At 43.2% G+C, this 16,604-nt stretch overlaps 1 protein-coding gene across 2 annotated transcripts in view; it reads right to left on the bottom strand.

The window, feature by feature from the left end:
* Window positions 1-16,604, bottom strand: part of MSN (moesin) — a 43,203-nt gene that overhangs the window by 11,247 nt on the left and 15,352 nt on the right. The window contains exons 1-2 of one of the 2 annotated variants that reach the window (XM_042029192.1): window positions 14,793-14,813; window positions 8,882-8,965 (exon numbers count right to left, since the gene is read on the bottom strand). In XM_042029192.1, the coding sequence (XP_041885126.1) occupies window positions 8,882-8,965; window positions 14,793-14,798 (90 nt within the window). In that variant the 5' untranslated portion in view covers window positions 14,799-14,813. Of the gene's footprint in view, window positions 1-8,881; window positions 8,966-14,792; window positions 14,814-16,604 lie in introns of those variants that run through there. The other variant, XM_042029191.1, reaches the window with a different exon arrangement.

The raw sequence follows: 16,604 nt of genomic DNA, 5'->3' as shown, positions 1-16,604 counted from the left end.
TTTCTCCTTTCCCATTTGGAGCAAAAGTCCTCATCTGGTCCATCTCTCCCTGTCCAAACTTCTCATGAAATTACAGCTGTGTCAGCATCTGCCTATCTCAGTGCAGGTGCTTTTGCTAACAAGCACGAGCTGAACACTCCACCCCCCATATCTTCATGAAATTACAATGGGATACTCTGATATATCATAGCTTCACAACAGAATTTCAGCTTTAAGCATCTCCTCTTTCTCTTCCCTCAGGTTTTCAGCTCTTCACAGCACTAAAAGGGTTAATCTCACCTAGGCCTTGCAGCTGGAATGTGGCTTATCAAAGTGGAGAGGGGAGGGAGCCGAGCCCCTCCGGCTGCACACAGCAGGGCTGTGGGGGGGTTCCACGGCTGGAACAGGGCCCATCGGCTCCAGGATGGCCGTGGCTTGGCCCAGCCTGGCCCAAGCAGGGCCTGGGCCGGGCCCACTGGCCCCCGCACGGAGCCCGCAGCCACCTGTCCCAGCACCGGAAACGAGAAAGCGTTTCTGCCTCAGGGTTTCTCTTCTTAAGTGTGGATCACAGAGGCAGTCACAACTTTAAGTGGCTTAAAGAATTGTCCATATTCAAACTGGCCAGCTGATAGGTTCTGTCAGATCACAGAGGAAGCTGTAAGCACCCCTTTGCAGAACATCACTTCTGGGACTATGCTTGCTAACCCATGACAATTTACCAGTGGCTGGGAACACGTTAGAGGTAAGTTCAGACAAAGATAATGCCCTGGCCACCAGCCTCTCCTGCTGCAGTGAACAGAAAGATGATATGGCATCTAAGAGGTCTTAAGTGGATGTGTGTAATATTCTTTCTTCTCCTTCAGCTCTTTAAGGCTTGTTGCTATTTATAAACAACAGATTTTTTTCAGCTACTTGTAAGCCAACATGTATAGCCAAAATACAATGCAACAGCTCTGACAGGTTTGTAACTGCCAGGAATCAGGAAGACAGCTCCATTTTCAGGTACACCCCTCACTTATTATGCAAATGTACTATTCCTGGGCAAGTCATTAATCACCCTGCTAGGTTGTGCTACTTTAAGATTTGCTCCTACTCCACTGATAGCTATGGACAGGCCTTTCATACAGCTCTTTACTGAGTAGCACCATTAAGAGGAAGTGCAGTGGGTAAATCCATATGCTATCCCTTGTGCCAGGACAAAGAGCCACCACAGACATTAGCTACACCACTATGTAAGCTCTCTCTGTAGTTCCCTAGCATACCAGGCATGCTATGTAAATAAGAAGGCTTTAAAGACATGCTGTGACAAGAGACAAGAGCCTCATGGTGGGGCAGCAAGACTACTGCAGTACAGTGCCACTGTTGGTTAAAAGGAGGGGGAAGTTTCTCCAAACCCTGTTTGCTATCAAGACATCACCCTTTGTGCCCTAAAATGCCTGGGACATGCCACAGGGTGCAGCAAGTCTACACAGTGAAGTTCCCCCACATCTCTCCTGAAGACGCAGGAGTTGGTCTCATACCAGCAAACAAGGCACCTACTGGTCACCTCCATTATTGGACAAGAAAGGGGAAGGAAGAAGACATCTGTCTTAAGGTTGACGTGGTTCCTAAAGTACAACACTGTCAGCTGTTTTCACATACCATTCAACACAGGCTTGCTGAGAGCTTCCCCCTTAGAAAGGGGCTAACAACTAGATGCAGAGACTGAGACTTGCCCTGTGAAAACCAGCTGCCCAATTGCCCAGGTCAATTGATATAATTTTGTAGTGCCCGAAGGTACATTCTGTTCCCTTCTGATGTGGTCTCTACTTTGGCAAGATACATCACCAAAGACATAGGTTCCCCACAAACACATCCCTAATTAAATTGTTTAGGGCTTGGATCAGACATTTCTTCTGGCCTTTCAAAAGCAGCATTAGGGCCTTTGTTCCTTTCAGGCAGAAAAACCAAATGCAGTTTTCAGCAGAGGCATGCAATTGGTGGCACGCACAAAGACAAAACCTACACTAGGGTCATGTAGTCTATATACATCATCCCACTGGGGTTCCTGTAGTTATTCAACCTGTCCTTGCTTGAACATGAACTGGAGAGGTGGACTAAAGCCCCTGCAAATTCAGGGGAATGTAGGTCACCTGTGCATCACGCAGCAGGATGCACATGGCTAATGAGGCTTCTGGAGAAGAATCAGAGTTTGCTATGTACAGGCAGTTTTGGTCACTGCAATATAGGAAAGATATTAATCTCTAATATTAAGGTATTAGAGAGGGTCCAAAGGAGGTAAATGAAGACGAAGGGCCCTGAGGGGAAGCCCTATGAGAAGCAGCTGAAGGCACTTGGTCCATTCAGCCTGGAGAAGAGGAGACTGAGGGGGGACCTCATCACAGTCTACAACTTCCTCATGAGGGGAAGAGGAGGGGTAGACACTGATCACTTCCCTGTGGTGACCAGTGACCAAACCCAAGGGAATGGCCTGAAGTTGTCAAGGAAGGTTTAGGTTGGATACCAGGAAAAAGTCTTCACTCAGAAGGTGGTTGGGCACTGGAACTGGTTCCCCAGGGAAGTGGTCACAGCACCAAGCTTGACAATTCAAGAAACATTTGGACAACACTCTCAGGCACATGGGGTGATTCTTGAGGATGGTCCTGTGCAGGGCCAGGAGTTAGACTCGATCCTTGTGGGTGCCTTCCAACTCAGCATATTCTGTGAGCCTGTGATTAGAAGCAGATGGCTCAAGGAGGGGAAGAAAGGCTGTCCTAGAGCCCAAGGACAGCTCTGTTCTTGGAAGCATTAACATATGAATGGGATAGAAGCTCCTCACTCTGACTGCGTGGGTCTGCTTTCCTCTCTTCCACTCGACAGCAGCTTATGCCTGGGAATTCAACAGGCTGGACTGCCAGCAAGCAGCTGAAAGGCTCCACACTGTGGTCCCACACAAAAGGACTTTTATTCCACAGCAGAGGCCTGCACAGCAATAGCAGAGACAACAACAAGCTGGACAGAGAAGAGCGGAGACAGCACAGCACTCACCATCACGCTCCCAAGCTGCCACTGAACTAAGGCAGGGAGGATAGTCCTCCTCCCTCCACAGCTTTAGCAGGCTATTTATTTCCATTTAGCAAGGGAAAAAGCATGGAGAAGAAACAGCTTTCTACAGCTGCAAGGAATCTGGCTGGCAGCAGCATAATTATGTCTGGGGGTGTACAGCATTCAGAGCCCTAATGAACTGTGAGATGCTCCAAAAAGCAGACAGCTACTGGTAGTGGCTAAGGCTGGAGAAGGGCTGGCACAAAGAATGGGAGAATTAAAAGTACGGTTTAACACAGACCACAATACTTAAATGTCTAAAATCTACACTCTCATCTGGAGAGCAACATCTTTCATTCATGCCAGGGAGAGCATTAAGTCAGTCCCTGGGTCTTGTTTAGAATGCTGGATAAGGCTCAGTTTACAGTGGGCAACAGAGCAGCCTTAAAATCCAGCTGTCCCGTGGCACCTTGACTAGCTACTACAAAGCTCTTAATTAAGTACTACCTTTAGCTTAAAATTCTACTCAGTAAGCCATACTGACATAGGGAAAAAGGTGCCTTTCTGGTGACTCACTTCATCCTCTGCAGAAAGTCTAAGCACACATTAGTACGGGTTTTTTACTTGGGTTCAGAGAAGAAACAGAAGATCTTTCAGGTAACCTTTTCTCTCACTCCTTCTTACTCCACGTGTTTTAGGTCTGCATGATAATTCCTGTCCTTCCCCTCAGCACTCACCCATCTCCCTCTGAACTATGTTCTTGCCATTGGGTGCTGCTCCACAGCAGAAGAGGGAGCCAGAAGCAGCCTCTTAAATGCAGATTTTAGCATCAAGATAATGATTAAAAATGGCTGTTATTCTCAGCCCAGGGAACACACGACCACACTGGCAAACAAGTACAGATCCTGATGAAAGCACTATTTACATGCGGGCAAGACCAAAACACGCAAGCAGAGGAAAAGGCATTCCACTTGGATCGAGTTCCTGCACCAAAGGCCAAATCATCTCAGGCTATAACATGGTACAAGTGCCTTGAGTGTTGCCCTAGTTAAAGATGAGGTAGGTCTCTCTCCCCTTCTATGACAGGCATGTCGAGTACATCTGAGAGAAAACTGCCAGCTAACCTTATTGCTGGAGGAGCTCTGAACTGGTGCCACACATGCAGTTTCATATGCCAGTCAAAAACTACTTAGAATGTGGTCTTCCAGGTAACTTAGTACCCAAGATAGGCTCCACCTACAGCCCAAATATTCAACTGTTCTCCCTCCATTTAACTGATGGATATACTTCTAATTTTCCCTTCCAAAGTGCTAAAATGCCAGAGTGCTAAACAACAGGATCTTCAAGTTTTTGAACTTATTGCAGTTTGCCAGTGACCTCTTTAGCAACAAGCAGTCCATTTTTGGTTGGAACTACTGCTTTTCTAAAAGTCAGAAAGTTTCCACATATTCCTGTGAAATTTGAAACACATTTTCATACCACTCAACCACAAGCCTTCATTACAGGAACAAGAGTTCTGGGGTTTGCTGGGGGAACCAGCCACTGTCCTGAGACTTGCTGCTTTCTACCATCAAACTACCTTAGTGAGTTTTCATTTCAGTGCTTTCACCCAGTGGAACAAGTGTTCCAGAGCCATTTCCTATATGTTTAAATGCTGTTAGGTAGGACCCTACCAAGGCTAAAGGTTTCTCTTACACTGACCCTCCTCACAAAGCTTAGTTTGCAGGCCATGAGACACCAACCACCTTTATTCCAAACATGGCTCAACTCAGATGTAGTTAGTCAAAATTCAAGAGGGGCTTGGTCAGCTCATGCTGTAAGCTTAAGCAAACACGAAAGAAGTCTGACAAACTGGTACTCTACAAAACCACAAAATTCACTGCAGCAGATAAGCAAGAAGGAAGCTGCTAAGCATTACCAAGGTTTCTTAGCTGCATGACTACCTTGGAGGCCATGCAGCTAGAAAAACAAGGCAAGACAAGCCAGGGCACACAAACTCAGAATCTTAGGAGATCTGGCTCTTCATGAAATCTGAAAGAACCTTAAGAATTAAAAAGAAAATGAAACAAAAATAACCCTCTCAACACACATTCCACTATCTATAAAACTTAATGCTGAACATAAAATACAGCATCAGTGACTAGGTTTAAAGTGTGCAGAGACATGCTTATTGTTGTAATTTTAACGCATAGATAAGTGCACTTTTCTCTTACAAGTTTAGTCTTGACCCCAAAAGCTCACAAAAATGAGCAAAAGCATCTTAGGAAGGTTAAACACATGTTTTTAAAGTTTGAAGTGATAGCTATTTTAGTTTCTCAGGTCACATTTTCTTTAACCCGTGACTTGTCTTCATGTCTCTTAATTGGACAGAAATCACCTCTTTAAGGAGATTGGATGCTCAATGATTCAAGCTAGAATCAATTTACCCAAAACAAGGAAGTTTGAGAGGCAAAAGACTGTAGGGACACAATTTCAAAGCCATCCACAGCAACAAGCAACTAAAGTTTCACCAGACAACAGATTAATCTTTTATGTGTAGAAGACGTACAATGCAAAGCACTGCTTAGGTTTACTTGCTACTCTCCAGACCAGCTGCACTTCAGTCCAATACAGAAAAGGGTCAAAGGAGGAAAACAAGTAACTATCACTGTTGCAGTGCCTGTGCTCTGCATCCCCAGGAAAGCAATATTTCAAGGTACCTGTGAAGCAATCAGGCCTGCGGGATAAGCAGCATCCCTGACACGCATAGCCCTTCCTTGAGCTCTTCTTTTAATCCATCACTGGCAGCTGAGGAATGGGAGCAAAGTTACCGTTCTTGCTAGCGAGCCAGTAAGCACTGGAGTTCAGCAACTGATGTTATGAGGTACATCAGCAGAGCTACAGAAGACAGAGAGTACAGTCCTGTCTCATTTAATCCAGGTTTTGCCCATGCACACAAGCCTAAGATATTTAAGCTAAAGCTGCACAGTTACAAGACTAGGGAATAGGAAGAGCTCTAGTACCAATCATGATGTTACTGCATATATATATCAGTTCGGGGGTATTTCTACAGCCAGCACCTTGGGGCAGAAACTGCTTCCTACAAAGCAGTGAAGCATCTGCATTGTTCTGTCACTACAAAAATTCACTTTGAAATTTAACCAAGCAGGAAGGAGGAAGACAGGAACATTTCTACTTCATGCCCATTCATCTATTATTACTATGGAACTTTAGATTCAAGTGTTTTTCTCCTCATTCAGCTAAAGCCTAGCTACAAGCTTTCCAAAAGTCTTCTGAATCCTGTTCAGAGTGGGTTGGAATTGTGTGGCATAATGAATACATTTATCTACCTTTATACACACTAGGTGGTGCTTAAATGTTACTGAGTAAAGCCAGAAAATTGTACCGAGGCAGCCATGCAGCTAGAAAGCTTGGTAATGCTTAGCAGCTTCCTTCTTGCTTAACTCAGAACTGACAGTTCAAAGTGAAAGGGAACCCTAGGGCAAAAATATGCTGGATATCTTAAAATTTTTCTGTACAAGAGTCAAAAATCAGGTTTCACACCAGGAGGTCAATGTCCTGCAACAGCAAAACCATATGTCTGCTTTGTAGAGGAGCTCTCCCGTCCCTCAAAAAAGCACTGATGAAAGCAGCTCTTTTTTTAGAACCAGCATCATGCAGAAAATACTAGATTATCATCCAGTCCAGGGACACAACATGGCTTAAGGGAGCTAGAAAATAAACAGAAGTAACTTTGTTGTCGTGCACCCTTCATGGGACCCCAGAAACCTAAGGATAGAAACTGAGGCAGAGTGAACAATGACCAGCCAGAGAGCAGTCACAGTGTCAGCAGGGACAATAGCACTGGACTATCCCTTTACAGGAACCAATACACACAAATAGCTCAGTCACATGAAACATACTGGATATGTAACAGCTGACAATATATTTAAAGGTCCATCCCTTTCCTAAAGGGAGCAAGTTTAATGTCAACCAGACCTTTTAAAAATAGCAAATGCTTAAAACTAGCTTCAGACACATTTTTCCCCCATTTCCAACTTCACCTACAAATCCAATTTAGGTGAAGTAAACACTGCCTCAACTTAGAAACTCAGTTCTGTAACAGCATTTGTTTTCTCCCTTGGCAAAGTGTTTACTGTGGAAAAAGCAAAACAAAACTTCTGTTTAGACAGGTGCTGTGTGAAACACACTGAAGGGAGGAAAACGTGCAGCTGTCCAAGAGCATGACAAAGGAGTGAAATCAATTACTAGACATGAAGAGCTGCTATACTGGAAACATGACTGGATGCTTCTCAGAGACAAACTGATGAAGCCCAAGTCTGCTACCAATGTCAGTTTGCAGCAGAAGCCGCAGATGACCCAGAGCTGACTGAAAATATCATGTGCAGATTAAAAATGTTACTGATGTGAGTAGTACCATTTCTTAGCACTTGGTGCTTTGCTTGGATAATAGCAGAAGCCAGATATTGAAAAATAATCATGGGAAGCATCCACATGAAGAACACCTCCTTCAAAAAAAAAAACAAAAAAAAACCAGTTCATTTTTTGATGAACTTGAGGACATGTCACATGGGCTTCATTGTTAAACACTCTCATGAACTAACTGTGGCTGAGTTCCATGTTGCACACATGGATTCTGGACAGAATTTGGCTTTCACTTCTATCAATCCAAACCACACAGGGCTAAAATATGCAGGAGCTACTACACAGTAAGACATAGATGGCTGAGAACTACACTGCAATTCAGAACTTTTTTGAAAGCCTTTCTACTTTTCTGATTATGAAAGGTTGCTCTTTTACTAAACCTTCGAATCTCACTCCATTCCCTCCATTTCAGGGCTGGGCTGTAAAGAGCAATATATCATCTAGTGTTGAATCATCCAGCTGAGTACAAGAGAAAACAGTAGTTCGTGGTTAAAGATCTAAAAAAAATTAAAATCTAAATTATATTTGCTGTCCCCAAATGAAATAGCTGACTTCAACGGGTGAATCAGCCCTTAATTTTCTCTCTTCCTTATGATAGGTACTATGTAGAGCTAACCCCAGAATGCTTAGCTCTACTGAACCACACCCAAATCTCTGACATATCTGGTCTGGCAGTTCCTTCATCTTGTCATTAGTCCAAGATTCAATTTGCATTTCTTTGAGCTATGAACTTACTGTTCCCATTTTTCTCCAAGGAGCAAATCCATGGCCAATTACAGCAGAGAAACACAGTGGAGCCTGTCAAAGTTTCAACTGCTGCAGCTGATAATGTCTGTCATCTGCTGCTGGAGCTTTGGGCTGCACATGCCTCCCTGCTTCTGTTTGGGCCAAAGCAGGAGGAAGTTCGCCTAGCCAGTGAATGCAGGGGAAGGCTGAAGTACCCCATGCAGACAGCCCAACACAGTATGGTACATCACTGCTCTTAAGGTTTCCCTCAGGGCCTGATGGGAGTACAGAATCACTTCACCTGCACTTAAAAGTTGCAGCAGCATTTGAAACCCAGCTAAGCCTCGCCTGATTTAAAGACCAACAGCCCTCTGGAACCACTTACACACTGCTTGCAGGTAAGTCAACCTAGCTTACTAGGTCCCCCATAAGACTTTTCTTATAAACTAAGACTGCAGATATCTACTGCTTTCCAATTACCATTACTACGAGCCATAGCACCAATTCAGTCCACTAGAAGAATAGCTCCTAAAATGTTCTTGGAGATTAAAAAATGCAGTAGTTTTGGGGAAAAAAAAGTACAATTTCTTACTGTGCTGTGTTCTCTTGAAGCTATTATATACAGTGACACTCAACCTTTGAAGTCCTTTAGAAATTATTTGCTGTTGCCTCAATAGAATTACGATGTTTTTACCAACTTTATATCTTCTGCAGCTCCATCACTTACCTGATCAAAGAGTTGCTTCCCTGTGGTGTTGGGCTGGATGGCAAACTCCAGCTCAGCATCCATGGTGGTAACACGCACACTGATCTGGAAGACAGAAAAATGCATCATTACAACACATGCTCTAAGTGATGCTACCCAATAACAAGAACTAACATCTGCCCAGGACCAGGAAGCAGGTCTCAAGCCTCCAGGAACTTCACTGCTAGCAGTCACAAAGTCATCTGCTCCGCCATCATGGTACTCACAGTTTTCCTGTAGAATATAACTTTCCTATTTTGCAGTGTGTTTATCCTCTCTGGTCCTACAAATATTCACACGTACTGACACACATGACAGCCATTTATATCTTATGAAGTTTAATTTCCAAAGTAGAGCATTCTGTTGTCTTTCACAAAAGTAGAGATGTTCCAAAACTTGGTGCACACAAGAAGCCATCCAACCCTTTTGTTTGGAGGGCGAACATCAAGGAAGTTCCCAGAAGCATTAACAACTCAGGCCGCTACAGAAGGCTGGTCAATAATAACAATACGCTTCCAGTCTTTTTGAGTATTTGGAGAAGTTATAAGGCACAATCCCTGACATGCTCCAAGGGCTGTGGGTATGAAGCAGACAGGATGTAAGGATGCTCTCACAAGCTAACACAAAAAGGCTGCATGCTGAACATGAGAACACTTCCCATAGCAGTAGAGCTGCCAATACTGCTTTCCAATTCTTTCAGGGAGATGAAAGACCTCTAAAGACTGCAGAAATTGTTCAGGTGTTATTTAAAATTGCAATCAAGATTTCATTACTATACTAGCCTTAGATGCAAGACCATGAATAGTCTTCCAGAAGAAATGTTATATGATGCACTATTTTGACAGGACTATCTCACCATCACATTTTTACTTGTGACATGAAAGTGGCCAAGGGACTGCAGCAAGGGAGTTTGCAGCTTCATCCCACAGAAGCAGGAAGACATACACACACATTTCATTTCTCATGAAGCACGTTAAACAGCAGAGGCATTTCACCTCAAATGCTAATGTAAAACATTGCTGATCCCATTCAAAACTCCTGATAATTACTGGGAAACATGATTTAGATGCCTGGGGCTAGACAGAAACAGTCCTGGTCTGAAAGCAGATGCCTTAACTTTAGGCCAGGGAAAGTGAGGTCTCTTGAGTACACCAAGCTGCCTGAGAATCCAATTCTATTTGCAGTACACCAAGCTGCCTGAGAATCCAATTCTATTTGCATGCCTATCAATTGAAAAAGGTAAAGATATTTCACAACTTTTGAACACAACATGTACATATTAAAACAGCTTTATTTAAAATATTTTTCCATCAAAGCAAAAGTTCAAGGCTTGAAGTTGTACAGACAAGATACTCACAGTGCACGAAACCCCAGCACACAGTCCTTGCATTAACAGTTCTCTCTCTTGCCAACAGTCATTCACCTCAGATCAACAAATCCTAATTTTTTGTTCTTCAGTGCAATCAATCCTATTAGTACACTCCACCAGGCTTCCAGTGGTGAGGGGTGGAGGGAATTACACTGTGAACAGCTTTAAGAACAACTCAAAGTCATATTTAGACTATAAGCTAACTGCATGACACAGGAGACCAGAAAAGCAAGAGTAAGCAAAGAAATATTCAAGGAACCACATAATACTGATATAATCACAGACGGTTCTGATTCCTGTATTTCTACCAAGAATATGTACAGATTTCACATCTTGTTTACTAAGAAACCAGACTTCAAGAGAGCTAGAACCAGGGTTTTTTTCCCTATAAGCAAGACGTGTTCTGCTAGTTAAATATAGGTAAGTGCCAAAAAGAGAGACCGCTAACTACATCCAAATACTTTTTGAGGTTTCCCAAAAAGCCTGCTTCAGACTAGGCACACCACTATTTTGTATTTGATATCCTCCTGAGATAAACCTAAAGGCTTTCTTGTTTTAAGTTAAGCTAAAAATTTGGTAAGGTTAAAGGTAGGCTTAGCACAGCTAAGCTGAAGTACACATAAGTTGAAGTTCTAGTTGTTTCATGCAAAAGGAATGCTATTTAGACATTACAAGAACAAAGATATCATGAACAAGTATATCAGGAATAAGTCGGTTTTGAAGCCCTCTAAACCTCCTGACACAATGATGCCAAACTAAGGCAAAACCATCCCACCACAGTAGTAGCAAGGAAAGAACAAATGACCTAAGCTTGTAAAAACGAAGCTCTTTTTAAAATTAGCAGCTTTCAATAGCATGCAGATGCCTTAAGTTCTCTTAGTACATACCTTCCCAAAAATTATTCACTTCAAATCCTAAACCTTGACAATGGGCTAATTTCACAGTGCACTGGTGAAACAAGAATCTGGCCACTTCCTAGAAGGGCTGAATGCTCCTCAAAACAGCTTTGCTACTTACACTTGGAAGCAAACTCTTCTAGCAGAAAGAGTGCTGGCTTGTAAGCCTGATTTGCCATGCACACCCACCAGGTGAGAGCAAAGCTGTTCATAAGCTACACTCAGGTATAAGAAGGGTTACATTAAATGAGCCATTAAGTTACACGTTGCATTTTGTTAGCTTTGGAGTATTTCCTGTTCACCTAAATCATTAATGTATCAGCTACCATGAAAGAAAAATAGTCTTTTCGCTGCACTCTTTATGGACAAAGCATAGTTGCTACTCTTACCAGATATTATCTGCACAGGTGATTGAGGGCCAAATATCTGAGCACCAGAAAACTGAACATAATCATTCATAATTCATGCAGAATATTTATCAAGACTCACATCTTTGTTAGCACAATAAAATAAGGCCCCACGCTGGAACCAGCAAAATTCCTTCACTGTCAGTCACTTAATGCCCTTAAGCTATCTGATCTGATATCATCCTTCAATTAATACATTCAATAGGAAGACTTACACATTTCCCCTCCTGCCCCCAGAAGCCCCCTGTGCTCAAGATGAGTAGCAACCTAAGGTTTAGGAGCAGCAATGTCTTGAATGGGTTTGCACTTGCAACTTCAGCCTGATCTAAGACAGCAGAAGCTAAGATACCACAGGAAATAGGCTTGTGCTTTGGAGAACCACACCCCAGTAGTGCTGTTTCCCCAAGCTGAACACGGTTTTAACACATTCAACAGCACACTGCTGTTAACTGTCAGCAGAACGAGCCGAGGAGAGCACATCCTGGGCTGTGCTAGTGACATTTTAAGCATTAGTTAGTTTGAACCATCAGTGGTAATTTAATACTTGGCTGAGAAGCTAGTTTGCTATAAAATTGAGCTTTGTTAAGGCTCATTGGTGTGAAAACAACACACAAAGAATTTTTTTCCCCACATGCTACCAAGCCAGGGTGGTTTTGTTTTTCCAGTTCACAACAGCTGGCTCAAAGTGAGGTTTCTACCATTTCAGATGGTGGGAGGCACTGATCTTAATGTGCTCTGTCTGCAGCTCAAACAAACTACAGGAACAGATCTACAGACTGCTATGATCTGTACCAGACAAGTACATGCCAGGCACTGCATGTTTACCTTCTTCCTCCTCATTCATTTAAAGTCTCACTTAAGTAAAACCACCTTACTAAGGTATTCATAGCTGAGTACCGACCAATACAAATGTTACATACAGGAATAAAAATGCTACAGCAAAACAAAGCCAACATAATTTAGACTCATAATTTAAACTTTAGATCGTAATTTAGACTCATTTGCTTCGTTCCTTCAGAGTTACTCTGCCAAAGCACTTTTAAACCATTTATCAATCTAGTTTACTACCAGTGCTTATTCTAAGACAAGCCTCAAGATTCATCAGCATTAAGCTTTTAGATTTTGTATTTCTAAACCATCTCAAAAGGTTTTCCTAGATTTGAGGGCTGGCATAAGCCTTGGCATGCTTATAATTTGGGCTGCAAACAGAAAAAAATGTCAATAAGGTATCCAACTTTGGACTGCTGAGCATATACAAATTTAGCTCTTTCAGTCCAGACAGGTAAGGTGCGCACTGCTGAGAGGTGTGCAAGAGAGAGACATGGCACACCAGTGATTCAACCACAACAACTACAATGGCAGCACTCATCCCCAAGTATACTACATGCCTATTCCAAATATTCTGTTACTAAACATCTATCAAACTTTCAACTCTCAGGAGGTGTTTTTAGAATGCTTACTGGATTTCATCAACAGATTTAGCAAAAATACTATCCTAAGGCAGTAATTTGTACTCAAACTCTGTTTAAAGCAATTAATTGCATTTTTTCATCATAGCATTTACAATATATCCGCTGCAGCACACAAATATTTGCAAGTCTCTAATTCTACTTGGATCTTAAACTAACAGAAGTTTATTGTAGTAGGTGGCCTCTAGTCTTTTGTCTTTCCATCATCATTTAATATACTCTCATACAAACACCTAGTAACACTATATGAAATGCTTCCAGATGCCATTTTGCACATTACAAGAACACTCAACTATCACATTTCAAATTTATACTCACCAAATTTAAAAAGCATTCAGAAAAAAAAAGTGCTCATATTTAACTGATTCCTTTCATAACAGCTACAGGAAAGAGATAGAAAACTAGTAACCCTTCCTCTTCTCTATTTGGGGAATTACCATAGTTCCACCACTCTAAGTACTGCTAAAGCTTGCCACTGCCAGAGCATATTAAAGAGCTTCCTGCTGCCAAGGACAGTATTGCCAAGTGTGATACCTCCTGCACAGACAGAACCTCTTGCATGGAAAGAGATACTCTTCCAGCCCCAAAGCAGCTGCAGCCAAAGAAAGCTCCCTTTGACTAGCAAAAGCTTTCCAAAGGTACAAGCCACCCCTACCCACCTCCTCCCATGCTGTTCAGCAGTCTACAAGAGACACACTTAATAGACAGTGGTACCAGGTACCTATCTGCAGCATCTTTTCAGGTATTTTAGTATTGCCCATATACCTTCAAGTCTCACTTTCTACCCCACTGAGATTCCAAACAATTTTACTAGCAGCAGTAATTTTATCTTCAAGGTCTCCGAATAAGCCCTTCTAATAGTGTGCTATAACAACTTCCTGAGATGAAAATGTGTAGCTGCATATGGCAGGACAAACAGGAAGGACTGATACTGTCACGCTCAGTAACGGATGTATTGCTTGTGCTAATGCCCCAGTGCATTGAACAGCATGAGAGGTAGAAAAGACAATTCTGTTTGTCATAAGTTGAGACAGGAATAGAGTACTAGGAAATTCATGTCAGAATAATAAGTAGAGTCAGCACAACAGAGTATCGACCTCTACAAAACCCTGACCCTGAGCTAAAGCTTCTTTCCTCCCTGCATTTCCTGTATGTGAGAAAGCTGTTATACCCTGCTGGGCTGTAGGCTTCAAGCTTCAGGTATTCCCTGCTTCCCAGGTTAAAGGCAACAAGTGGACTATTTCTGGAGAAAGTAACATAGGGAAAACTTGTACTTTTTTGCAAATTTGACTGTTACGGAACAGAAGCAAGCTCAATGAAAAAGACATTCCAGACCAACCTGTACAGCCTCTGCACTAAAAGGAACCAGTTTACCCAGCAGTTACTACACGTAAAGATACTAGACCAATACCATGCACCAGTTCCAACAGGTCTGACCAGGGAAGCACATCAAATCCAGCCAGAGTTGCATGAACTAAGATCTCATAAAGCACCTTAATAACCTAAAAACCTGCTCAGTTTTGGCTTTTAGCAAGATTAGCAGCAATATGGTAAGTTTAACCAAAAAGTGTCCCCCTGTTCCTCAGAACGGGCAAGTGAATTCTGGAGTATGAGTGCTCTGCAGCGCTTCACTTTCCTTCCCCGCGCACTGGTCAGCCAACATGGGCCCACTTCGAGGACAGCAGAGCTTTGCATTGCCTCAGGGGGGAATCAGAGGTGATGCCCCACACCTCCAGCACCAGCCATACTCACAGACATCTGGCTCCTTCCCGAACGCCAGCACCCCACTGAAACAGCCCTGGGTCCCCTGTGTCAGGGTGAGGCTGGGATTGGGTCATGTGAAAGCGCTTGCAATTTCTCAAAGGATTACACTTAATTAACCAAGCCCCCTTCCAGCAGTCTTAAAGGGCCTTTTCATACCTCTAAGCTCATCAGGGAACAGAACAGTAGCAGGGACACCCCAGGAACCACATTGTAGGTACCAGAGAGGTTAACCCTCCCAGCAGCTCCTGGGAGCTTTCCAGCTCTCTCTACCATCCCCATCCTGCTCTGCTGGGGACACAGCACTTCTCATTTGACTGGAGCACTGGGCAGGCAGTAAGTCCACAGACGGCATCCCATCCCACCCCACTATTTGAATAAAGCTACCACCCGAGGAGAACACTTGCCATGGTACTTCTGGTACCAGTGAGCCAGAAGTAGTAGCCACATCCTATAGAGTATGTGGCTTTCTTTTGGTACCTAAGTATATCCTGTAGCAGGAATGCACCTTTTAAAGCATGCCTAATGATTTTAGCATGGAGCCTGAAGACAGAGAGCAGTGAAGGGGCAGCTACTACTACCCAGCTTCATAAAGCTGCTCTCCTGTGAGCACCAGCAAGCCTGGTCAAGGAAGAATTCAGGCTAAATCTAACTAAATTTTTGCTCCCATGGTCTTATTCCTTCCTTGTGAGGGAGCAGGGCACCAAGCCAGCTTGGATTCAGAAGCTGCTGTGGAGCCACACCTGAGCACAGTCACACTAGAGCTGTAGCCCCACCACCAGCAATTGCTCTTAGTCTCCAGAAAAACCAGATGGCTCATGTGGGCAACAAACCACAGCACCCACACAGCTTCAGTAGCCATGCTGCTGAGGACAGGAAGAGGAAGCAAGCCAGAGCACCGGCCTGCAAGACCAAGAAAGTTCACAGCTTTGAGAAATCTGCTTGCAGAAACTGGATGGAGAAAGGGTGGAGGCACCAGCACTTAAGAAAGGGTGGAAGCATCAGTGTCTGGGCAGACATGCCCTGTGACAACTGGGGCATTCAATACCTCACTGCACCAGAGACACCAAGGGATGCTGCCAGTGCTTGCCCATAGCTTCCAGCAAAACCTCACCCTCATAGCACCAATTTATAAACATGGGGTAGGGGGGAAACCTAGTTACAGCACCACCAGCCATTAAAAAGATACGCTTTCCTATGTGGAGCTTGGTAGGGCAGAGAATTTCTGCTTTACCTAACAAAGCAGTTCAAAATAGACCAATTCTGTGCCATGCCAACTGCATTTCTGTAACAGGTTTCTGACAGGGTTTACAGCAGTTTTATATGCAGTGGTTGAAATCCTAGCCCTGTTCTTGAAAAGGGTGAAGAGAAGAAACTGGCTGAGGTGATTAATGAGATTAGCTCACTTGGTTAGAGCATGGCGCTAATAACATACAAGGTTGCAATTTCAATCCCCGTACACACCATTCACTTGAGGGTTGGACTTGATGATCTTAGTGGGTCCCTTCAAACACAGAACATTCTCTGTGTGTGTGTGTCTGTAACTAAAAATCTGGTACAAAATATAATGCTAAAGCAGTTTCAAAAAAGGAAACCAAGTTATTTATTCTAATATAATCCCTGTCATACTGTAGTGTCAGAGCCCCAGTGTATTTGTTTGACTGTTAATCTCAAAATGCTCTCCTGTGTTAATTTGTACTGCTCATCTCACAGTGATGAGAAGGAAAATAAAATTCTTCCATACAGCAAGTGGTAATCAGGAATGCTCCCATTTAAAAAAGAAAAAAAAAATCAGTTTCCTTG

This window comes from Corvus kubaryi, unplaced genomic scaffold (genome assembly GCF_017639235.1).
Source record: "Corvus kubaryi isolate FWS band 111438036 unplaced genomic scaffold, C.kubaryi_AGA036_p1.0 37322, whole genome shotgun sequence".
Lineage (NCBI taxonomy): Eukaryota > Metazoa > Chordata > Aves > Passeriformes > Corvidae > Corvus > Corvus kubaryi.
This window is presented reverse-complemented; position numbering and strand designations above follow the sequence as displayed.